Source organism: Bufo gargarizans, chromosome 9 (assembly GCF_014858855.1).
Source record: "Bufo gargarizans isolate SCDJY-AF-19 chromosome 9, ASM1485885v1, whole genome shotgun sequence".
In the NCBI taxonomy this organism is placed as follows: Eukaryota; Metazoa; Chordata; class Amphibia; order Anura; family Bufonidae; genus Bufo; species Bufo gargarizans.
The window spans coordinates 188,692,490-188,715,796 of record NC_058088.1 but is presented as its reverse complement, the minus strand read 5'-3'; the positions used below and the strand labels follow the sequence as shown (position 1 = coordinate 188,715,796).

Below are 23,307 nucleotides of genomic sequence, written 5' to 3'. Positions count from 1 at the left end.
GGGATGACAGGGGGAGGGTGTATTTCACCAGTACATCTTGTATGTATGATGTTCTGATCACTGGAAAGTACAGGTCTGAAGCCTGAGGCTGCACTACTGAGAGAGTCTGGTGACGAACCATCCACACGGCACTGTGCATGCGCTAGTCTCCCATGCGGCTGCTGGACGGGTCTAGTAGTGTAGTGAGGACTGGGGAGTGGACTGTACTAAATGGGGGGGGGGGGGGGCGGGGGGGCGGCACTGCTCATGCTCATTTACATAGGACACTCCCTCAAACCTAGCGCATTTGAATCACAAATTGTATATACGACCCCCATCAACGCAATGATGACCAGATGTCCTAAACTAATACTAGGCCCAGACCAGGCCCCCAGACTACTAGAGATCCCACACCAGACCCCTACATGCAGATTCAGACCAAATATTTAAACTAATATACAGACCCCACACCAGGCTCCATATAAACCAACCCCAAACCTATACCAGAACCCAAAACTTTTACAGACTCCCTTTACTCAGACCCCCAAACTAATACAGACCCCAGACCAGGCACCATATAAACCAACACCAACCCCAGACCAGACCCAGATCGGAACCCAAAATTATTACAGACTCTTTTTACACAGACCCAGACCCCCAAACTAATACAGACCTCAGACCAGGCTCCATATAAACAAACACCAACCCCAGACCAGACCCAGATCGGAACCCAAAATTATTACAGACTCTTTTTACACAGACCCCCAAATTAATACAGACCTCAGACCAGGCTCCATATAAACCAAGCCCAGACCCGACCGGAACCCAAAATTATTACAGACTCTCTTTACACAGACCCCAGACCAGGCTCCATATAAACCAACACCAACCCCAGACCAGACCCAGATCGGAACCCAAAATTATTACAGACTCCCTTTACACAGACCCCCAAACTAATACAGACCCCAGACCAGGCTCTATATAAACTAACACCAACCCCAGACCAGACCAAAAATTATTACAGACTCACTTTACACAGACCCAGACCCCCAAACTAATACAGACCTCAGACCAGGCTCCATATAAACCAAGCCCAGATCCGACCGGAACCCAAAATTATTACAGACTCTCTTTACACAGACCCCAGACCAGGCTCCATATAAACCAACACCAACCCCAGACCAGACCCAGATCGGAACCCAAAATTATTATAGACTCTCTTTACGCAGACCCCCAAACTAATACAGACCCCAGACCAGGCTCCATATAAACCAACACCAACCCCAGACCAGACCCAAAATTATTACAGACTCTCTTTACACAGACCCAGACCCCCAAACTAATACAGACCCCAGACCAGGCTCCATATAAACCAAGCCCAGACAAGACCCAGACCGGAACCCAAAATTATTAAAGACTCCCTTTACATAGACCCAGACCCCCAAACTAATACAGACCCCAGACCAGACCCTCATATCTACAGAATCAAAGCAAACCCTTTATTTACTGACCCTCATTAAAACCCGCAGACTATTACTGACTCCAAACCAGAGCCCCTATATACAAACTCAGAGCAAACCTCTGAACCACTACAGACCCCAGACCTGACTCCAAAATTAATACAGACCCCTTTATACAGACATAGACCCATAAACTAACACAGACCTCAGAATCCCTATATACAGACCCAGACTAGACCACCATATACACAGAATCAAAGCAGACCCCCTATGTATAGACCCAGACAAAACCCACAAACTATTAAAGATCCCCTATGTACAAACCAGACCCCCTAACGTATACAAATCCCAAACCAGAACTCCCAAACAAACATAGACCCTTGCCCAGATGTCCTAACCAATAAACCCCAGACCAGGCACCCTATATATACAGAAACACAGACCAGAAGACCCAAAGTAATACAGACTCCAGACAAAAACCATGTATACAGATTTCGGACTTCCTATACACAGACCTCAGACCACACTGCCTATATACAGATTAGACCCCAAAACTAATACAGACTCCAGACTAAACCCAATATATACAGACCAAGACCAGACCTCCTATATGAAGAACCCACACTAGACTTCCTATATACTGACCCAAACTAGACAAGAACCCCTATATACAGACCAGACCCCCAAACTAATACACTTCAGACTAAACCCAATATATACATCCCAAGAGGAGACTGCCTCTATGAAGAAGACCCCAGACCTAGGCTCTCTATATACAGACCCAAAACAAACAAATACTCCTTCATACAGACCAGTCCTTCAAACCAGACCTATAAACTAACAGTCCCCAGATCAGGCACCCTGTATATACAGACTAGACCAGAACCTCTAAACATGTACAGACCGCAGACTAGATGTTTCCTGGGGTGGAGTCCAGTAGGTCCCCCCTTTTACCAGACGTTTGTTCTGAGGACAAGATGTCTCGTCCTGATGTTTGCCCTCTGCCATGGAGAACTTGTGAAGATCCCGTCAACATCCATATCCATAGCTGACTTGGCTGGAATAGTGCATGTACAATGCATTCAGGAAAGTCTTCAGACCCTTCTTGTGCTAAAATATTTTAATATAATTTGTAAAACCTTTGCTAATTTATTAAAAAGTAAAAACTAAACTCTTGTATTAATGTAAGTATTCAGTCTCTTCACTCAGGACATAAGTATTCAGTCTCTTCACTCAGGACATAAGTCTTCAGCCCCTTTACTTGGGACTTAGTTGGAGCCCCTTTGGCAGTGAGTCCAGCCTCCAGTCTTCTTGGGGATGATGCCACAAGGTTTGCAAGCCTGATTTGGCCCTTCTTCTCTGCAGATCTTCTCCAGCTCTGTCAGGTTGGATGGGGTCATCGGTGGACAGCCATTTTCAGGTCTCCCCAGAGATGTTCCTTTGGGTTCAGGGCTCTGGCTGGGCCACTCACAGAGTTGTCCCTAAGCTGCTCCCGTGTTGTCTTAGCTGTGTGCTTAGGGTCATTGTCTTGTTGGAAGGTGAACCTTTGGCCCAGTCTGAGGTCCAGAGCTCTGGATCAGGTTTTCATTAAGTATATCTCTATAATTTGCTCAATTCAGATTTCCCAGTCTCCCTGTCCCCCCAGCATGACGCTGCCACCACCATGCTTCACTGTAGGGGTGGTATGGCGCAGGTGATGAGCAGCGCCTGGTTTCCTCCAGACATGATGATGCCATCACATTCTTTGCTGTATGGATGGTGATGAGATGAGTGGCTCCTGGTTTCCTCCAGACATGACATTAAGAATTGAGGCCAAACAGTTAAAGGTTGGTTTCATCGGACCAGAGAGTCTAGTTTCTCGCAGTCTGAGATTTCGTTAGGTGATTTTCTTTACAAACTCTAGGTCGGCCTTCATGTGTCCTTTACTGAGGAGAGGCTTCTTTCTGGAAACTCTGCCGATAAAGCCCAGATTGGTGGAGACGGCAGTGATGGCTGACCTTCTTGAAGTTTCTCCCATCTGCACACAGGATCTTTGGAGCTCAGCCAGAGTGACCTTTGGGTCACCTTTCTTAACAAGACCCTTCTCCCCTGAGGGCAGACAGCTCTAAGAAGAGTCCTGGTTGTTCTAAACTTCTTCCATTTATGAATTATGGAGGCCACTGTGTTCTTGGGAACTTTCAGTGCAGCAGAACTATTCTATCCCCTTCTCTAGATCTGTGCCTCCACACAATCCTGTCTCTGAGCTCTACAGGCAGTTCTTTCCTCCTCATGGCTTGGTTTTCACTCTGATCTGCAGACTCTGAATGCTTACTGTATGTCCATGAGAAATTTTAGCTTTTTCTTTTACATAAATTTGCTAACATTTAGAGCATTTTTTATTAAGGAGTATTTAGTGCAGATTGATGGGGGAAACTGGAATTGTTTTATTTTATCACGTAAAATGTGAAAAAGTGGAAGGGTCTGAAGTGTTTCTGAATGCACTGGATGTGAACATTGATTTGGATGGTGAGTTGAATCCAGAGCAGAGCAGAACTGGATGCAGAGGGACACCCAAAACATGTATAAATCTGGGCCCCACCCTGCATTGTCCTACATGACCCATCATCCGCTGTGTGCCTGTGACGGGTCATGTGAAATACCTGCGTCATGCTAAAATCCTGCAGCATGAAAGACAAATAGCAGCAACCAGGTCTCCGAGTAGATTCAAGTCGGAACAAAGAGGAGGTGATGGGTGTATCAATGCAATTATAACATTCGATTAACCCTCCATAGCCAAAGGCTTTGCAGGAAGTGACTCTGTCTAGTGAATGGTTGTCACCCAGCTTTCCCAGAATTAGACAGAACTTTTAAAAATAGTTGAGAATTTATAGTCCTATTCTTAGGCAAGTCTTCTAGTCCTTAGAGTATATGGAGCCTCCCGCCCACCGCTCCTTGCAGATCAGCTCACTTGTCTTCCCAGTAAGGACTGTATGTGGGGGAAGTCTCGTCCATGTGAAGCCCCTTGCAGTAGCGAGATTCCTTACAGTACAATGTCGTGATTCATCTCTAACCCATGACTGAGGTGATTGGAATGACGTGGGCTGTCTGAGGAAAGCCCAAATCTGCCTGTAATGTTCTGTGTATGGGCAGTCTACAGCGCGCGGGCAGCGGACTCCAGTATGCCGACTGCAATGTAATAACCCTACATTGGGTGATTATTAAGGATGCTAGACTGTGACCATATGATCTGTATGACTGTATGACCCTGGCCTTAAAGGGGTTCCACTAAAATCAAAGGTTTTCTATGACAATGGGGGTCCTGTAACCCCCAAACGAGCCATGGTCAATGCGCAATGCTGCTCCATTCATTCTCAATGGGACTGCTGGAAATAGTTGGGGGGGGGGTTCAGGAAGCCCACTATTTAGCTACAGTTCGAAGCATTGGTTCTTGCTTCGTCGGGGTTACCTTAGTTCATTGACAACAGTGCCTACCCACCTCCATTGGCAGGACCCCTCCTCAGGAACCTCATGAGCTCATTTCGCAATCTGGGAGTGATTTGTCCAAAATGAAAAATCCCTTTAAGAAAATGTAATAGGCTTTCTAAAGTAGGTGGTCTCGTAGACATCTTGTAAAGAACATTTCCCCCTGATCCCTACTAGTCCAAGGGTGGGACTTCATTAAAGGGTGGTGCTAGGGGAGTCTGTGAGAAAAAGCAGTGGTGGAGAGCTCCTGCTGTATCCAGGTGCCTTACAGCCAATGAGAGGTTTTGTGAGATGGAGGTGAGGGGTTCCTTTAAAGCTTGCTAAGATTTCTAATACTGGTGTCTCCAACAAACACTGGTATTGTACTTTTCTTAGAAGCACTGAGCTGAACAGCACCCCTAAAACTGAGTAAACCCCACTTTGCCTCTACAAAAGTCATATAATCTAGTAGTAAAGTCTTTATTGACCCAAGGAACCTAAATTAACTCACCGCATCTGCTTCTTCTAGGTGTTGAAGGAAACCAGTTTGAGAAAGACTTTGTGTCTGCCCATAACATATACAGGAAGAAACATGGAGCCCCACCGCTGCAGCTCAACCGGGACCTCTGCCGCTCAGCACAGGCATGGGCCGACCACCTGCTGTCCATACAGACCCTCAAACACAGCGGGACGGACCATGGAGAGAACTTGTACTACAAATACAGCTCCAGCACCAGAGAGCTCCCAGGTAATTCCTGCAAATACTAGATCATATGCTGCCATTGTACACCCAGCCACCACATACATGACCCACAACCCTCTCAGCCCACTCAGGACTATTCTCCTTTTTAGTCAGATGCCTGACACGTTCATTCTTTCTTTGTGTCAAGCTTCACCCTCCCAGGCCCTGTTCTAGGCATACCTTTTTGCCCAAAGGGTTCTCCTAGTCTTAACATCTTAGCATTTATAAGCCAACTCCATCTTCAGGAAAGTATTTTCACTCACATTTGGGACTGAAGGGGAGTCCAGCCTCAAGTTGCTTTCAACAAGAGTCAACCTGTCTAAGTGGTTGCATTAATATATAGTTTACGTCTCTGACAAAATGAAGGGAATTAGCAGACATTTACCTCTAATCTCAAGGTTTAATGTCCCTTGAAGGCTCTTTCTTGATATACCTAAACCTGGTCTTAGACCTAAAATCTTGTCGTTCCACCCAACAGGTCAGGAACCTGTTGAATCATGGTACGATGAAATAAAGAACTATGATTTCGGACGGCCTGGTTTCCGCAGTAACACAGGTAAATCTCAATGTCCTCACTTGAATTGTGTTAGACTGCATAAATTCGAATCCCCCCTCACTTCATCATCTTTTGTCTTCTCTAATGAAGGTCACTTCACCCAAGTTGTCTGGAAAGACTCAAAAGAAGTTGGCGTTGGTATAGCGACAGATGGCAATGGTCTTTTCTTCGTGGTGGGACAGTACAACCCGGCAGGCAACATCACCAACCCAGGTTATTTTGAAAGGAACGTGCTGCCCTCAGGGACAGCCCCAACAGTATCAGATAACGATGGATCCAGTTCACGGTGGAAACCAAGTGTCACCAAGCCATCAGAGCCAGAGAAGACAAGTGATCGAAAGCCAACGGCAGTATTTGGCAGGCAAGGTAAGAAGCTCAGGTCGGTGGAACATTGGTCCTTACATTAGAGGGGGTCTACATGTTCTCATCTTCTGATGAAAAAGTTTTGTCCAGAATGTCCCATCTTCTGCTGGGTCTTCAGAGTCTCAATGGTTCACACTTTCTTTTATTGTCTCCAGTCTTGGTAGTCCTCTTTTTCTTTTGTCTTGAGGGTATCTCTCTCTATCATGGTCTCCTTCTTTTCTCTTGAGCCTAATTTCCCATTTCTCATGAGTTAGATCTTCTCATGATGATGATTTCTTTGTTATCTCCATCCATCTTTGCCACATCCCTTTACATTGTATGGGTAGCCTATATGATCCTATATGATCCCATTTCCTGTTGTTCATATAAATGTCCCATCTTCTGTTGGGGCTTCAAACTTCTCAGTGGTTCACGACTTCTTTGTTATCTCCATCTATCTTGGTCACCTTCCTTTACATCCAAGGGGTCTACATGATCCTATTTCTTGTTAACTATATGAGCATGGTTTTTCCACAAACCCTCATCTTCCGTTGAGTCTTCAGACTCCTCAATGGTCCACACTCTCTTTTATTGTCTCAGTCTTGGTCACCTTCTTCTTTTGTCTTCACAGTATCTCTATCTATCAGGGTCTCCTTCTTCTTTTCTCTTGAGCCTAATTTCCCTTTCTCATGAGTTAGATCTTCTCATGATAAAGCTCCAATCTGGCCATGGGTTCTCCAAGAAGAAATTATGGCCTGATTCGTTGTCTAGTAGCCAACAACATGTTCTCAAAGGTCTTTGGAAAAACCCATACTTTCAATTTAGAATAAATGTTTACCATTTCATGAAGACTTGCTATGGTGGATTAAAGTGGAGTATTGGGTGAAGTAATCGTTGAATGTTTTTATATTTTTCAGCAGTAAAACTTGGCAATTTTGAACAAGAAGCATTGGACACTCACAATAAGTATCGCCGATTGCATGGGGCACCCCCTCTACAGCTGTCCAGAGAACTGTGTGAATCTAGTCAGAAATGGGCTAACCACCTTCTGTCCATCAATGCACTGCAGCACAGCAACACCAACCATGGAGAGAACCTGTGGTACAAGTGGAACTCAAGTGTGAGGGACGCATCTGGTAAGGAATCGCCACCAGACAAATGATCCATTTCTAGTGTCTTTGGAATTTCTGGACTTATTTTCCCTTTTTTTCTGCTGAAATTTTGAGACATTATCAAGCAATTTTATCTTACTATAGCCAGGGGAAGCTTTATCTACTTTTTAATGGAATTGCATACCGTAAATATGAATCCCCCTATTATAATGGTATATTTGGAGTATGCTTTGGAGAGTATTTTTGGAGAATACATTTTCTTTTGGATATGTCAGAAGATGCCAACTAATTACAGTCTCTTTGTATGTATTTTAGGCTCTGAGGTTGTGGATACATGGTACAATGAGATAAAAGACTACAACTTTAGCAAGCCAGGGTTCCAGTCCAACACCGGTGAGGAGCTCATGTATATGAACTGTAAGGGATCGCTCTCTCTGCGGGGTCCGCAATGACAGACTTCTTATCAAACAGGGGGTTTTCAAGCTTTATTAGTCACACAGCTCATCATATTTCCAAGTTTGGCATCACTCGGAACCATGAAGTCGCAGCTTCACCTCACAATGTGCTACATTAACACCAAAACAACAAATGCTTGCCCGGCTAGGCGCTCACTATACAGAGGTCTCCCTTACTCACCTCTAAGACACAGTTAACACCATGGTATTCAGCCTCCAGCTGTCGACCAATGCAACCCACCAGTCCTTGGGGGGGGGTAATGGTCCGGTAGTCCTCCTGAATCTGACCGTGCGACACCCCTCTTCTCCAGGAGTCGCTGGGTCCCCCCCAATTCAGGCTTCCTCAGCCTTGTGGCCCCTAGCACTCCTGGCTGGAGCCACCCAGACCCTCTCCAGGTCTGTTCCCTGGGGCCTAACTTCTCCTCTCACATACTGAGGATTGCTTTATCCCTAAGTGATTATCGCACCTGGCCTCGCCTAAAGCAAGGTGGTCGTGGGGAAAACACAGCAAATACTATGTATCGCCTCTTCATGTATGAGGCCTGTCACTGCCTCACAAAACTTAGAGTAATTCCTTACATTTGGCGCAACATCCCATAAAGAGAGCTGATGTAACAAGTGCAATGATCTGCAAGCAACGGAAGTGTAACTCCTGTGTCCTAATGCAACATCTATAGCAGGGCACCCACCTCCCATGTGCCATTAGTAGCTGTGGTGTCTTGTCTATGAGGCAAAAGAGCCTTTGGGAGCTGTCAGGCTCTAGGAGGGCATGGGTGTAATCAGGGCCGGCTCCAGGTTCATGTGGGCCCTTGGGCGATAAATCCCAGTGGGCCCCCATGAGGCATTTTTTTACATTGACCCCCTGTGGCTCCCACACGGTATAATGACCCCCAGTGGCCCCTATGCAGTATAATGACTACTAGTGGCCCTTCACACAGTATAATGACTACTAGTGGCCCTTCACACGGTATAATGAAACCCCAATCCCCCCCCCACTGTATAATGACCACCTGTGGCCCTGCATTCAGAATAATAACCCCCAGTCGCCCCCATTCAGAATAATGACCCCCAGTAGCCCACACACTGGGAGAATACTGTATGGAGGGGGCTCTGGGGGTCATTATACTGAATGGAGGGTCATTGGTGATCATTATACTAAATGGGGGACACTGGGGGTCATTATACTATGTAAAGGGCCCTCACAGTATAATGACCCCACAGTGACCCTCTATTCAGAATAATGACCCCCAGTCGCCCCCACACTGGGGGTTATACTGTACGGAGGGGGCACGAGGGGTTATTATATTTAATGGGGGCTCTGGTGGTCATTATGCTAAATGGAGGGTCAATGGGGATCATTATACTAAATGGGGGGCACTGGGAGTCATTATACTGTGTAAGGGGCCCTCACAGTGTGATGAATGACCCCCCAGTGGCCCCCTCACATACCTATCATTGCAGGGAGCCGGCGGTCCTGTCCATCACTAACCGCAGCTCCCTGCGCTCCTTCTCTCCGGCGGCCGCTGCAGCAGTGAGCCAGGCCTGGAGGAGAGAAGGAGATGTGCAGTGATGTAGGTAGAACTGACTGGGCCCCACAGCAAATTTTAGTACGCCCCCTCCCCCCAATGTGTGTTCACATCACGTTTTTCCTATCGGTTTGATGTATACAAATGTGCAGCACTCCACGTTTTTGTATCCTGCAGAGGCAAGTAAAAAATGCAGACGTTAACGTATATGTTTTTTTACTATGGAACTGTATGGTGAACGGGCGCCACTGTGCGGCATCAGTCTGAGGATTGTATGGTAAACGGACGCCACTATACGGCATCAGTCTGAGGATTGTATGGTGACCGGACGCCACTGTACGGTATCAGTCTGAGGATTGTATGGTAAACGGACGCCACTGTACGGCATCAGTCTGAGGATTGTATGGTGACCAGACGCCACTGTACGGTATCAGTCTGAGGATTGTATGGTAAACGGACGCCACTGTACGGCATCAGTCTGAGGATTGTATGGTGACCGGACGCCACTGTACGGTATCAGTCTGAGGATTGTATGGTAAACGGACGCCACTGTACAGCATCAGTCTGAGGATTGTATGGTAAACGGACGCCACTGCACGGCATCAGTCTGAGGATTGTATGGTAAACGGACGCCACTGTACAGCATCAGTCTGAGGATTGTATGGTAAACGGACGCCACTGCACGGCATCAGTCTGAGGATTGTATGGTGAACGGACGCCACTGTACGGCATCAGTCTGAGGATTGTATGGTAAACGGACGCCACTGTACGGCATCAGTCTGAGGATTGTATGGTGACCGGACGCCACTGTACGGCATCAGTCTGAGGATTGTATGGTGAACGGACGCCGCTGTGCGGCATCAGTCTGAGGATTGTATGGTGAACGGACGCCGCTGTGCGGCATCAGTCTGAGGATTGTATGGTAAACGGACGCCACTGTACGGCATCAGTCTGAGGATTGTATGGTGACCAGACGCCACTGTACGGTATCAGTCTGAGGATTGTATGGTAAACGGACGCCACTGTACGGCATCAGTCTGAGGATTGTATGGTGACCGGACGCCACTGTACGGTATCAGTCTGAGGATTGTATGGTAAACGGACGCCACTGTACAGCATCAGTCTGAGGATTGTATGGTAAACGGACGCCACTGCACGGCATCAGTCTGAGGATTGTATGGTAAACGGACGCCACTGTACAGCATCAGTCTGAGGATTGTATGGTAAACGGACGCCACTGCACGGCATCAGTCTGAGGATTGTATGGTGAACGGACGCCACTGTACGGCATCAGTCTGAGGATTGTATGGTAAACGGACGCCACTGTACGGCATCAGTCTGAGGATTGTATGGTGACCGGACGCCACTGTACGGCATCAGTCTGAGGATTGTATGGTGACCAGACGCCACTGTACGGTATCAGTCTGAGGATTGTATGGTAAACGGACGCCACTGTACGGCATCAGTCTGAGGATTGTATGGTGACCGGACGCCACTGTACGGTATCAGTCTGAGGATTGTATGGTAAACGGACGCCACTGTACAGCATCAGTCTGAGGATTGTATGGTAAACGGACGCCACTGCACGGCATCAGTCTGAGGATTGTATGGTGACCGGACGCCGCTGTACGGCATCAGTCTGAGGATTGTATGGTGACCGGACGCCACTGTACGGTATCAGTCTGAGGATTGTATGGTAAACGGACGCCACTGTACGGCATCAGTCTGAGGATTGTATGGTAAACGAACGCCACTGCACGGCATCAGTCTGAGGATTGTATGGTGACCGGACGCCGCTGTACGGCATCAGTCTGAGGATTGTATGGTGACCGGACGCCACTGTACGGCATCAGTCTGAGGATTGTATGGTGACCGGACGCCACTGTACGGTATCAGTCTGAGGATTGTATGGTAAACGGACGCCACTGTACAGCATCAGTCTGAGGATTGTATGGTAAACGGACGCCACTGCACGGCATCAGTCTGAGGATTGTATGGTAAACGGACACCACTGTACAGCATCAGTCTGAGGATTGTATGGTAAACGGACGCCACTGCACGGCATCAGTCTGAGGATTGTATGGTGAACGGACGCCACTGTACGGCATCAGTCTGAGGATTGTATGGTAAACGGACGCCACTGTACGGCATCAGTCTGAGGATTGTATGGTGACCGGACGCCACTGTACGGCATCAGTCTGAGGATTGTATGGTGAACGGACGCCGCTGTGCGGCATCAGTCTGAGGATTGTATGGTGAACGGACGCCGCTGTGCGGCATCAGTCTGAGGATTGTATGGTAAACGGACGCCACTGTACGGCATCAGTCTGAGGATTGTATGGTGACCAGACGCCACTGTACGGTATCAGTCTGAGGATTGTATGGTAAACGGACGCCACTGTACGGCATCAGTCTGAGGATTGTATGGTGACCGGACGCCACTGTACGGTATCAGTCTGAGGATTGTATGGTAAACGGACGCCACTGTACAGCATCAGTCTGAGGATTGTATGGTAAACGGACGCCACTGCACGGCATCAGTCTGAGGATTGTATGGTAAACAGACGCCACTGTACAGCATCAGTCTGAGGATTGTATGGTAAACGGACGCCACTGCACGGCATCAGTCTGAGGATTGTATGGTGAACGGACGCCACTGTACGGCATCAGTCTGAGGATTGTATGGTAAACGGACGCCACTGTACGGCATCAGTCTGAGGATTGTATGGTGACCGGACGCCACTGTACGGCATCAGTCTGAGGATTGTATGGTGACCAGACGCCACTGTACGGTATCAGTCTGAGGATTGTATGGTAAACGGACGCCACTGTACGGCATCAGTCTGAGGATTGTATGGTGACCGGACGCCACTGTACGGTATCAGTCTGAGGATTGTATGGTAAACGGACGCCACTGTACAGCATCAGTCTGAGGATTGTATGGTAAACGGACGCCACTGCACGGCATCAGTCTGAGGATTGTATGGTGACCGGACGCCGCTGTACGGCATCAGTCTGAGGATTGTATGGTGACCGGACGCCACTGTACGGTATCAGTCTGAGGATTGTATGGTAAACGGACGCCACTGTACGGCATCAGTCTGAGGATTGTATGGTAAACGAACGCCACTGCACGGCATCAGTCTGAGGATTGTATGGTGACCGGACGCCGCTGTACGGCATCAGTCTGAGGATTGTATGGTGACCGGACGCCACTGTACGGCATCAGTCTGAGGATTGTATGGTGACCGGACGCCGCTGTACGGCATCAGTCTGAGGATTGTATGGTGACCGGACGCCACTGTACGGTATCAGTCTGAGGATTGTATGGTAAACGGACGCCACTGTACGGCATCAGTCTGAGGATTGTATGGTAAACGGACGCCACTGCACGGCATCAGTCTGAGGATTGTATGGTGACCGGACGCCGCTGTACGGCATCAGTCTGAGGATTGTATGGTGACCGGACGCCACTGTACGGCATCAGTCTGAGGATTGTATGGTGACCGGACGCCACTGTACGGCCTCAGTCTGAGGATTGTATGGTGACCGGACGCCACTGTACGGCATCAGTCTGAGGATTGTATGGTGACCGGACGCCACTGTACGGCATCAGTCTGAGGATTGTATGGTGACCGGACGCCACTGTACGGCATCAGTCTGAGGATTGTATGGTGACCGGACGCCGCTGTACGGCATCAGTCTGAGGATTGTATGGTGACCGGACACCACTGCACGGCATCAGTCTGAGGATTGTATGGTGAACGGACGCCACTGTACGGCATCAGTCTGAGGATTGTATGGTGAACGGACACCACTGTACGGCATCAGTCTGAGGATTGTATGGTGAACGGACGCCACTGTACGGCATCAGTCTGAGGATTGTATGGTGAACGGACGCCACTGTACGGCATCAGTCTGAGGATTGTGGTGAACGGACACCACTGTACGGCATCAGTCTGAGGATTGTATGGTGACCGGACGCCGCTGTACGGCATCAGTCTGAGGATTGTATAGTGACCGGACGCCACTGTACGGCATCAGTCTGAGGATTGTATGGTGACCGGACGCCGCTGTACGGCATCAGTCTGAGGATTGTATGGTGACCGGACGCCGCTGTACGGCATCAGTCTGAGGATTGTATGGTGACCGGACGCCGCTGTACGGCATCAGTCTGAGGATTGTATGGTGACCGGACGCCGCTGTACGGCATCAGTCTGACAATTGTATGGTGACCGGACGCCACTGTACGGCATCAGTCTGAGAATTGTATGGTGAACGGACGCCGCTGTACGGCATCAGTCTGAGGATTGTATGGTGACCGGACGCCACTGTACGGCATCAGTCTGAGGATTGTATGGTGACCGGACGCCACTGTTCGGCATCAGTCTGAGGCATCTGATAACGCATACATTTTTGGTATACATTAAATGGATGGCACAAATGGGATGTGAACCCGGCCCTAGTGTCAGAATAAGCACCAGTACACAGCGGAGCAGCGTGGCGGAGAGGGGAGGCCGCCATGTACTGACAGAGCGCTAATTGGTCCTGGTGGTCAGGGGTGAGGATCATTTTCTACTGAGAAATACAGGGCACAGTATAATACACTAGAATCTATATAATATAAAGATATTAGCCCTACCCCCGAATAATAATACAATTAGGGGGTCATCTATTATATAGAAATACGTCTATGTTAGGCGTATTTCTGACACAGATTGTGGCGCAAAGGTCCTTAGCACCGCAATCTTTTCCCGCTCATGCCAGGTCTAAAACAAGTGGTGTGGGCATGGAAGGGGATACAGTTATGGCCATGCAGTTATTGGATACTACCGCCATATAGTGATAACACCGCCATACAATGATAAAACCACCATACAGTGACCGGATAAAAGGGTATAAGAGGGCACAGTACAGGGAATGACTATGGGCACTGCACAGGGTGTGGTAAGAGGGCACAATGCAGGGTATAAAGGGGCACAGTACTAGGCGGGGGGCACAGTCACATGACCCTGTGACGTTAGAAGGTCCTTATGGTGAATGCTGTTCAGATGCCACCATAATGAGAGGCAGAGGAGTGAGACAGGGGCCCGGGACATGAGGGGGGGGGGGGGGGACACAGCAAGTAGGGGGAAGGGGCTCTGAGGGGGATTCATACAACAAGTAGGGGCAGGAGGTCTGTGCAGGGCAGCAATAGGAGATAGGAGGGTGAAACAGGAGCTCTGGATACATGAGGGAGGAAAGGAGACAGCAGGGGCCCCATGAGGATGAGATAGGACAGGATATGTGGGGGGGGGGGGGGGGGGCAGGTGTCATGGAGACAAACTGCTTAATGAAACAGTAACACAACTAAATAGAATGAAGCAGCAGCCGATCGAAGAGACTCCCCCTTCTGTCCCACAGACAAGAGACAGTCACAGTGCAGACTCACAGACTGTCTCCACACTTCTCTGCTCCAGCTCCAGCCCTGCGGTCTCTCTCCTCAGGCAGCGCGTGTCCTGTGTAGAGGGGGCGTGTCCTGTGTGGAGGGGGCGTGTCCTGTGTAGAGGGGGCGTGTCCTGAGTCTCTGCAGCTCAGAGGGCCCACCAGGGGGTACTGCGTAACGGAAATGACAGCAGTGAGAGCTCCCATCTGTATTGATGGAAGTGCTCATAGCAGCTCAGTGGGCCCCCCCAGGAGCATTGGGCCCCGGCACTTGCCCGGGGATGCCGGGTTATGACGCCGGCCCTGGGTGTAATGCTACCTCTGCACCCTCTATGGCGATGCCCGTGGTAGGCATAGTGCCTTCTTGCAGACCAGTGCTAGATTCCAGCTACTCACACGTGCTGCATTGTATCCCTCTATACACATTTCATACTATTGACCAATTTCCTGAATTGTCCTTTGAACTTGTGATAAGCTAATGATCGTGAATACAATGAATTATAGGACTTTGCTCTGACATTAATGCTAGAGGGTTTATTGGGCAATGTGCATACAGACAAGAGAGGGCCTCTAAATATGAGTCATCTCTGAGAGTGACGGTGAGAACAGGAGAAAGCTTCTCTGAGTGTATGCCGAAAAAATAATGTCACTCTTAAAGTTCACACGTCATCACTATTCTTATATACAGATATAGACTCTGGAGCTGCACTCACTATTCTGCTGGTGCAGTCACTGTGTACATACATTACCTACCCTGTACTGATCCTGAGTTACATCCTGTATTATACTCCAGAGCTGCACTCACTATTCTGCTGGTGCAGTCACTGTGTACATACATTACTTATCCTGCACTGATCCCGAGTTACATCCTGTATTATACTCCAGAGCTGCACTCACTATTCTGCTGGTGCAGTCACTGTGTACATACATTACTTATCCTGTACTGATCCTGAGTTATATCCTGTATTATCCTCCAGAGCTGCACTCACTATTCTGCTGGTGCAGTCACTGTGTACATACATTACTTATCCTGTACTGATCCTGAGTTACATCCTGTATTATACTCCAGAGCTGCACTCACTATTCTGCTGGTGCAGTCACTGTGTACATACATTACTTATCCTGTACTGATCCTGAGTTCATCCTGTATTATACTCCAGAGCTGCACTCACTAGTCTGCTGGTGCAGTCCCTGTGTACATACATTACTTATCCTGTACTGATCCTGAGTTACATCCTGTAATATACTCCAGAGCTGCACTCACTATTCTGCTGGTGCAGTCACTGTGTACATACATTACTTATCCAGTACTGATCCTGAGTTACATCCTGTATTATACTCCAGAGCTGCACTCACTATTCTGCTGGTGCAGTCACTGTGTACATACATTACATTACTTATCCTGTACTGATCCTGAGTTACATCCTGTATTATACTCCAGAGCTGCACTCACTATTCTGCTGGTGGCGTCACTGTGTACATACATTACATTACTTATCCTGTACTGATCCTGAGTTACATCCTGTATTATACTCCAGAGCTGCACTCACTATTCTGCTGGTGGCGTCACTGTGTACATACATTACATTACTTATCCTGTATTATACTCCAAAGCTGCACTCACTGTTCTTCTATAAAGACAAATGCAAATCTCCAGAGCAAACTCTCTGCAGACACTTAACAAGCAGAAGGATATTTCAGCTCTGAAGTGTGCAGAATGGTGAATACTGCTCTGGAGTATAATACGGATCCTACATAGACTGTAAGGAAGAGTTATGTAAGGAAGGAAGGTTATGCTTGGGGCTAGAGCATGAACCTTTCCGAGGTCTTGATGAACCTTCTGTTGATGATGAAGTAGTTGAACTTCCTATGTTCTCCTTTCCAGGTCACTTTACGCAGGTGGTTTGGAAGGACTCCAGAGAAGTTGGCATTGCCAAGGCTGTGGATGGCAAAGGGATGGTGATAGCAGTGGCGCAGTACAGTCCAGCTGGGAATATCACCAACCCTGGGTACTTTCAGAAGAACGTGCTGCCCAAGGGAACCCCAGTGACGGAGTCGACCACAAGCCCCACTGACCGAGGGACATCGTCCTCCACCACCTATTATCCGTCCACACGTGGGGAAGATTCTTCATCTTCTACTGGTAATGTCTTCAGACTGTCTTGGGGCACCAGTTTGTCAAACATTGTGGATTATTGGAATTAGAGAAGTAGAGATCTGCAGGTCTAGATGGAATCAGTGAGCAGTTCTCCAGTCCAGAGGACATCCTTAACCCTGGCTCTTGCTTCTATGGGGGGATTCTGAATGGGGGAGATTGTCCAAAAGTTCCTTATGTATTAACGTACCCTTTCTTTCATGATCCAGTGGATCCGAGGGCATTTGCAAAGGAATTTCTGAAGGCAAACAACGCTTACCGATCGCAACACGGAGCCAAACCCCTGCAGCTGAGCACCCGGATTAGTCAAGATGCCCAGAAGTGGGCGGAGCATCTCTTGACCTTAAAGACACTAAAGCACAGTGACACGTCCTGTGGAGAGAATATCTGGGCTAAAACGGGAAGTCCGTCCATCACTGTGACAGGTCAGTTGTAGGACTTCCTTGAAGGGGAAGTCCACCAATGACAACCAGGGCCCATTCAAGATGTCTCAATGTCTCAAGTTGGATACGTTGTTTAGCTTCAGGTGTGGTCCAAGATATCGGCTTTCAGGGTCAGGCAAAGTTTTAACACTTCAGAGGTCTGTAAGTGACATCATGAGTCTTGTAATGCATGGTACTCTTTTTGTGGCCTGCCATCTGGTGTTCATCAGTGGAACTGCAGTTTTTTAGTTTTTTTATAGTTATGTTTTTTTACCTTTTCATGTTTTAAAGCCTACATTACATACATTTATATACAAACCACAAGGGTATCGACACTAGTGCTGGTCTGCCATCTGGTGTTTATTAGTGGAATTGCAATTTTTGAATTCATAGCAATCATTTTAATTATTATTATTATTTTTTTTAATAGGTCAGGAAGTTGCGGACAGCTGGTACAAAGAAGAGAAGAACTACAATTTCTTCAAACCAGGCCACCAGCCGGACACAGGTATTTAACCAGCAGAATGTCTAATTCATATGTATTATATATGCTAATGTCTGTAAACCACTGAAGAGTATCTGTTCCCAATGTGAGCCCCATTGGGAACATATGTAAAGTGCTTCGGAATATGTAAGCGTTATATAAATGCGTTAAATAAAAAAATAAGTGTGTAAAAAAACTTTAAAAAATTATATTGGTTCATACTGCCATCTGCTGGTCAAGATTGGTAGTGTCGCTGTGCTGTAGAGCTCCAGTTTTTAAAGGAACATTCCGTAAAAAGCTGATGCAAAGTTGGCCTGACGGGGTGGAGCGTGACGTGGGTTTTTGTGTTGCTGCTGCCTTGTTCACGTCTTTTGATCTTTTTTTCTTCACTCGTTCCACAGGACATTTCACCCAGATGGTATGGAAGGCTTCTAAGGAGGTTGGAGTTGGCATCGCATCGAGCGGAAAGGGCATGTTCATTGTTGTAGCCCAGTACCACCCATGTGGGAACATCACCAACCCCGGGTTCTACGGCCGTAACGTCCTTCCCCGGGGCTCCAAAATCACAGACGACGATGACGACGAAGATGGTTTTGTGAAGGATTCGGCTCCCAATGACGTCGTTGCTATTCCAGGTATGACTTGCAGGCTCTCGGACTAATGACACCTACTAGTGCACTTATAATAATAATTCCTTATATTCTGGCATCAGCCAGTCATCATATCTGCTGGATTATCAGATATCAGGAAGGGGCGGGGCTGTGACAACCTCATATAAGTAGAGTGGTATAGTCACATATCTTGTTACCTCCATTGTTATTCTCTCCTTATTTTCAGATAAAGACCTGAAAACATTCCGGAAAGATCTACTGAATGAGCACAACAAGTACAGGCGCGTGCACGGATCGGGGGCCTTGCAGCTCACCACCCCACTGACGCAGGAGGCCCAGAAATGGGCGGATCACTTAGTGGGGGTCCGCGCTCTACAAAACAGTTCCACCGAACATGGGGAGAACCTCTGGTACCGCTGGGGTACAGACACCAGCCTGCCTACCGGTATGTGGTCCAATCAGATTCATAATGAAAGCGTTTATTGGATTTTATAATAACATTGATTGGACCCTGGGCAAGAAGGAGAACACAAGTGTCGCTGCCGCATTTATGGGTCCATACTTTATTACCTAAGTAGCAGGACATGTAGGACATACATGGGGGATGTCCCTGCACTTACTAATATTTCTGGGCTCCACTTCGTTGCACTGTTGTGGCCCCCGTTACATTCTTCTGTGCTGTATGCTAAGTAACAGCATCAGAACACCAGGGAGGAGACGTCCACATGGAAAAGCTGATGTCTCCTCCCTGGTGTTCCGATGCTGTTACTTAGCATACAGTGCGAGAGAATGTAACGGGGGCCACAGCAGCGCAATGGAGCAGTGCCCAGAAATAATAGTAAGTGCAGGGACATCCCCCATGTATGTCCTACATGTCCTGCTACTTAGTTAATAAAGTATGGCTCCATGAAAGGTCCTCCAGTGGCCAGAGGGGCTCAAGAGGCAGTTGCCTTGGGCCCCCCAGGAGCAACTGGGCCTGGGCAGCTGCCCGTTAAAGACGGCCCTGGGGGTGTGGGCTATTCGTTCCTCCATTCTCTGAAATAACATTACTCCCTAAAACCATTCCTCGAGGGTCGGAGGGACCGTCGATTTCCAGTGTCGAGGAATCACTTGCCTTCACCGCTTGAATGAGATATTTTAGCGAGTTTTTATATGCAGGGACGGTGAGCTCGAATACATATAGGAGAAAGGCTGCTGGCATGTTCGGCATCAGGGTCAAATCAGATTTAAAGGGTGACTCCACCAAAAGTGAAATTTCAGTTTTGGGTGTAGTGAACCTTGTTGGTCAGTACCCCTAAGTTTTAGGAGATCAGTGGAGGGAAATTTTGCTGCTTCTCTTCTGAGAAGAATGTAGGTTTAGTCAACCAGTGACCACTCTTGGACACGGCCATGTAAACCCCGCCCACTATTTCCACCCTGGTTCAGTTTAGGGGCCAACATAATTACATTATGGGATGTCAGGGGAGGACAGGTCGCATGTTCAGCCTATACAGTTACACAGGGGCCCCATAGGAAAGGGGACCTAACGGCAAATACCAATTCTGGCTACTAGATTACATGACCGCTAATGGTAATTGAAAAGGTTACAATATGATGTGTTACTGGTCCCCATGGGGCCACACGTACTGTTCTTACACAGGGGCCCTCTGGTATCTACCGTTGCATGAGGTCCTCACATCTTATGTCATTGATTGTTCTCCTATCACAGGGAAGGAAGTGGCAGAATCATGGTACAATGAGATCTCAAAGTACAACTTCAGCACCCCTGGGTTCCAGAGCGGATCAGGTGAGTGGATCCTACATTCCCCAAAACCTATGTCATGATAGGACACTCTAGTCACACCTAAATCAAGCAGCAGGTTGTCATGGCCACTCCCCTTGAGCTTCGTTATCAATAATTTGATATTTAGAGGGGAGGAACATGAGTCTGACAATTCCCCCTGAGCTTCATTATCAATTATTGGATATCCAGAGGGGAGAAGCATGAAAACGCCCCTAAAGCTTCCTTATTAATAATTGGATATTAAGAGGGGAGGAGCATGACAACTTCCCTGAGCTTCCTTAGTAATAATTGGATATTCAGAGGGGAGGAGCATGACAACTCCCCTGAGCTTCCTTAGTAATAATTGGATATTCAGAGGGGAAGAGCATGACAACTCCCCTGAGCTTCCTTAGTAATAATTGGATATTCAGAGGGGAGGAGCATGACAACTCCCCTGAGCTTCCTTAGTAATAATTGGATATTCAGAGCGGAGGAACATGGCACCAGTTTTCAAGGGTAGGGCTGATTTTAGGTGGTGGCAATCAGAGCAATTGTTCAGGGCCCCGTTTCCTAAGGGCTACCCCAAGGACAGGCAGCTTCGGAGCAGTGTTGGTGGAGTATATTCTAGAACTATTTGGACATTTGGAGCTTATTTGTAATACCAGGTATCTGGAAGAAAACAGCCATGTTTTTCTAACTTATGGCCCTCTACAACTTCTGTGCACCCATCATTCCCTTCACCCGCTTCTTTTCCATTCTCCAGGGAACTTCACCCAGATGGTCTGGAAAGGGTCTACCCAGGTCGGGTTTGGACTGAGCACAGACAATAAAGGAATGTACATCTCTGTTGGCTTCTACGACCCTGCCGGTAACATCGCCAACAAAGGATACTTCGAGGACAATGTCCTGCCAAAAAAGAAGTGACCTAGAACTACTACCCCTAATATCAAGCACTCACCAACACTCGATTTATTGAATGGTTCAGAGCTCCCTCTAGTGGTAGGTCCCTCTTACTACAGCTGTCAGGGATTCCATCATTGGACTGTACAATTCTACGCAAAATTGGAAGAAATTTCACATTTAGAGTTACGGTAAATGAAGGATGTGTTTAGTAAGCGGAAGAATTTGATTTAAAAATTTGTAGAATTTAAAAAATTCTACAAATTGGCCATCGAATACATGTCAAGCCTCCTCCATTATGGCGGCTGTTCCCCAGTGGGTTTTCCTTTTGGTGGAATTTTTGTGATGCATGATCTGTATATAGTTTTCATTATGAAGGAAATTGAGGTGACATAGTGAGGGCACCACTATACGGCTTGATCTGTTTTGAAGCTGTCAGGGCTGCCATTTTTATGGACCATGATGGAGGGTCTTGAATGACGTTTATTACCACTTTATTTGGGAGGAAATGTCTTAAAGGAATTTTCCACTTTCCGTTTATAGCCAAAATTCCATAGCTGAAAACTCTGTTGGTTGCCCCTTGGAATCGGACAGCATTGTGTTGTCAGACACACCCCTATTAAGGTATTTGAGACTCTTAAGAACAAAGTACTTTGAAGGGTCACAATACTGGTGGGGTTCACATATCTTAAATAGAAGAAGCAGGATTCCTTTTTCTATTCTTTTGGATAGAGGGGCCATCTAAAGTAGTGACATACAAAGAGGGGAAGGGGCCTCATTATTTACTGTCTCCGACCTATCTTGGAACATTTTGCCACCCCCTGCAGTTCCTCTAGGGAGTGGCATCCTGCACAGTCCTGCCATCCAATCGAAAAGTCTATAGGACCAACCAAAGCTGGGCCATGGACCTCATGGTCTGCCTCTATAGCATCTACACCCTCAATCCAAAGTTCTCCTGGGGTTTAACCACTGCTTTTGAAGGGTGGAGACTGTATGGCATCTATTTTAATTCATGAGCTTTTATTTTTCGACGTTTTGTGTTTATACCACTATCCAGACAAGGTACGGAGATTGTTCGTGTCTAGGGATGAGCGAACCCGAACTTCAGGTCAAACTTGACCCCGAACCCAGACCCCATTAAAGTTAACGGGGACCCGAACTTCACTTTATTATTTTCTGTTATAACATGGTTATAATGGAAAATAATAGCATTCTTAAGACAGAATGCTAAATAAAATGGCCATTGAGGGGTTAAAATAAAAATATAAAACTCACCTCATCCACTTGATCGCGCAGTCGGTATCCTCTTCTATCTTCATTCAGCAGGACCTGCGATGACGACACCACAGGTCCTTTTGCAGGTCCTGCAGAAAGAAGAAAGAAGAGGATACCGGCTGCGCGATCAAGTAGATGAGGTGAGTTTTTTTAAATTATTTTTAATCCATCAATGGCCATTTTATTTAGCGTTCTGTCTTAAGAATGCTATTATTTTCCGTTATAACCGAAAATAATAAAATCAACCGAACTTCAGTGAAAAAGTCTGGGTCCGGGTTCGCTCAACCCTATTTGTGTCATACCAATAATACTCAAGTCTTAATTTGTTACGATTGTTACAACTGTTTGTACGTCCTTGGTTTTCTATTAAAATATTTGAGTTCTACCGGTTTTATGTTTTCTTTTTGGCGGTTACTGGTTCTCATTGAGGGGATTCAGCTACAGGCAATGCTTCATGGGAAAAGTATGCAAATGAGCTCTTCTCAAGAAGGAAGAAAACTGTCTCTCTGGTTCAATCTATAGGTAAAAACCTGTAAGTCAACCTCCAATCTATTCAAAGCCTTGAAACATGACTAGGTGTGTTGCCGATCAGTGTCTGGTTGGCATGTGCACGGATGGGTCAGGAGAGATAGCTAAAGTAAGTTCTGGACACTGGGAATGT

The 23,307-nt window shown here is 47.2% G+C and overlaps 1 protein-coding gene across 3 annotated transcripts in view; it reads left to right on the top strand.

The window, feature by feature from the left end:
- LOC122946145 overlaps window positions 1-22,570 on the top strand; it is a 59,253-nt gene extending 36,683 nt beyond the window's left edge. For 2 of the 3 annotated variants that reach the window (XM_044305544.1, XM_044305545.1), the window contains exons 6-17: window positions 5,410-5,628; window positions 6,101-6,178; window positions 6,269-6,544; window positions 7,438-7,656; window positions 7,948-8,025; window positions 16,923-17,180; window positions 17,402-17,617; window positions 18,045-18,122; window positions 18,500-18,733; window positions 18,936-19,154; window positions 20,418-20,495; window positions 21,235-22,570. In XM_044305544.1, coding sequence (XP_044161479.1) covers window positions 5,410-5,628; window positions 6,101-6,178; window positions 6,269-6,544; window positions 7,438-7,656; window positions 7,948-8,025; window positions 16,923-17,180; window positions 17,402-17,617; window positions 18,045-18,122; window positions 18,500-18,733; window positions 18,936-19,154; window positions 20,418-20,495; window positions 21,235-21,395 — 2,114 coding nt within the window. In that variant the 3' untranslated portion in view covers window positions 21,396-22,570. The remainder of the gene's footprint in view (window positions 1-5,409; window positions 5,629-6,100; window positions 6,179-6,268; window positions 6,545-7,437; window positions 7,657-7,947; window positions 8,026-16,922; window positions 17,181-17,401; window positions 17,618-18,044; window positions 18,123-18,499; window positions 18,734-18,935; window positions 19,155-20,417; window positions 20,496-21,234) is intronic. The other variant, XM_044305546.1, reaches the window with a different exon arrangement.
- Window positions 22,571-23,307: the final 737 nt, after the last annotated feature.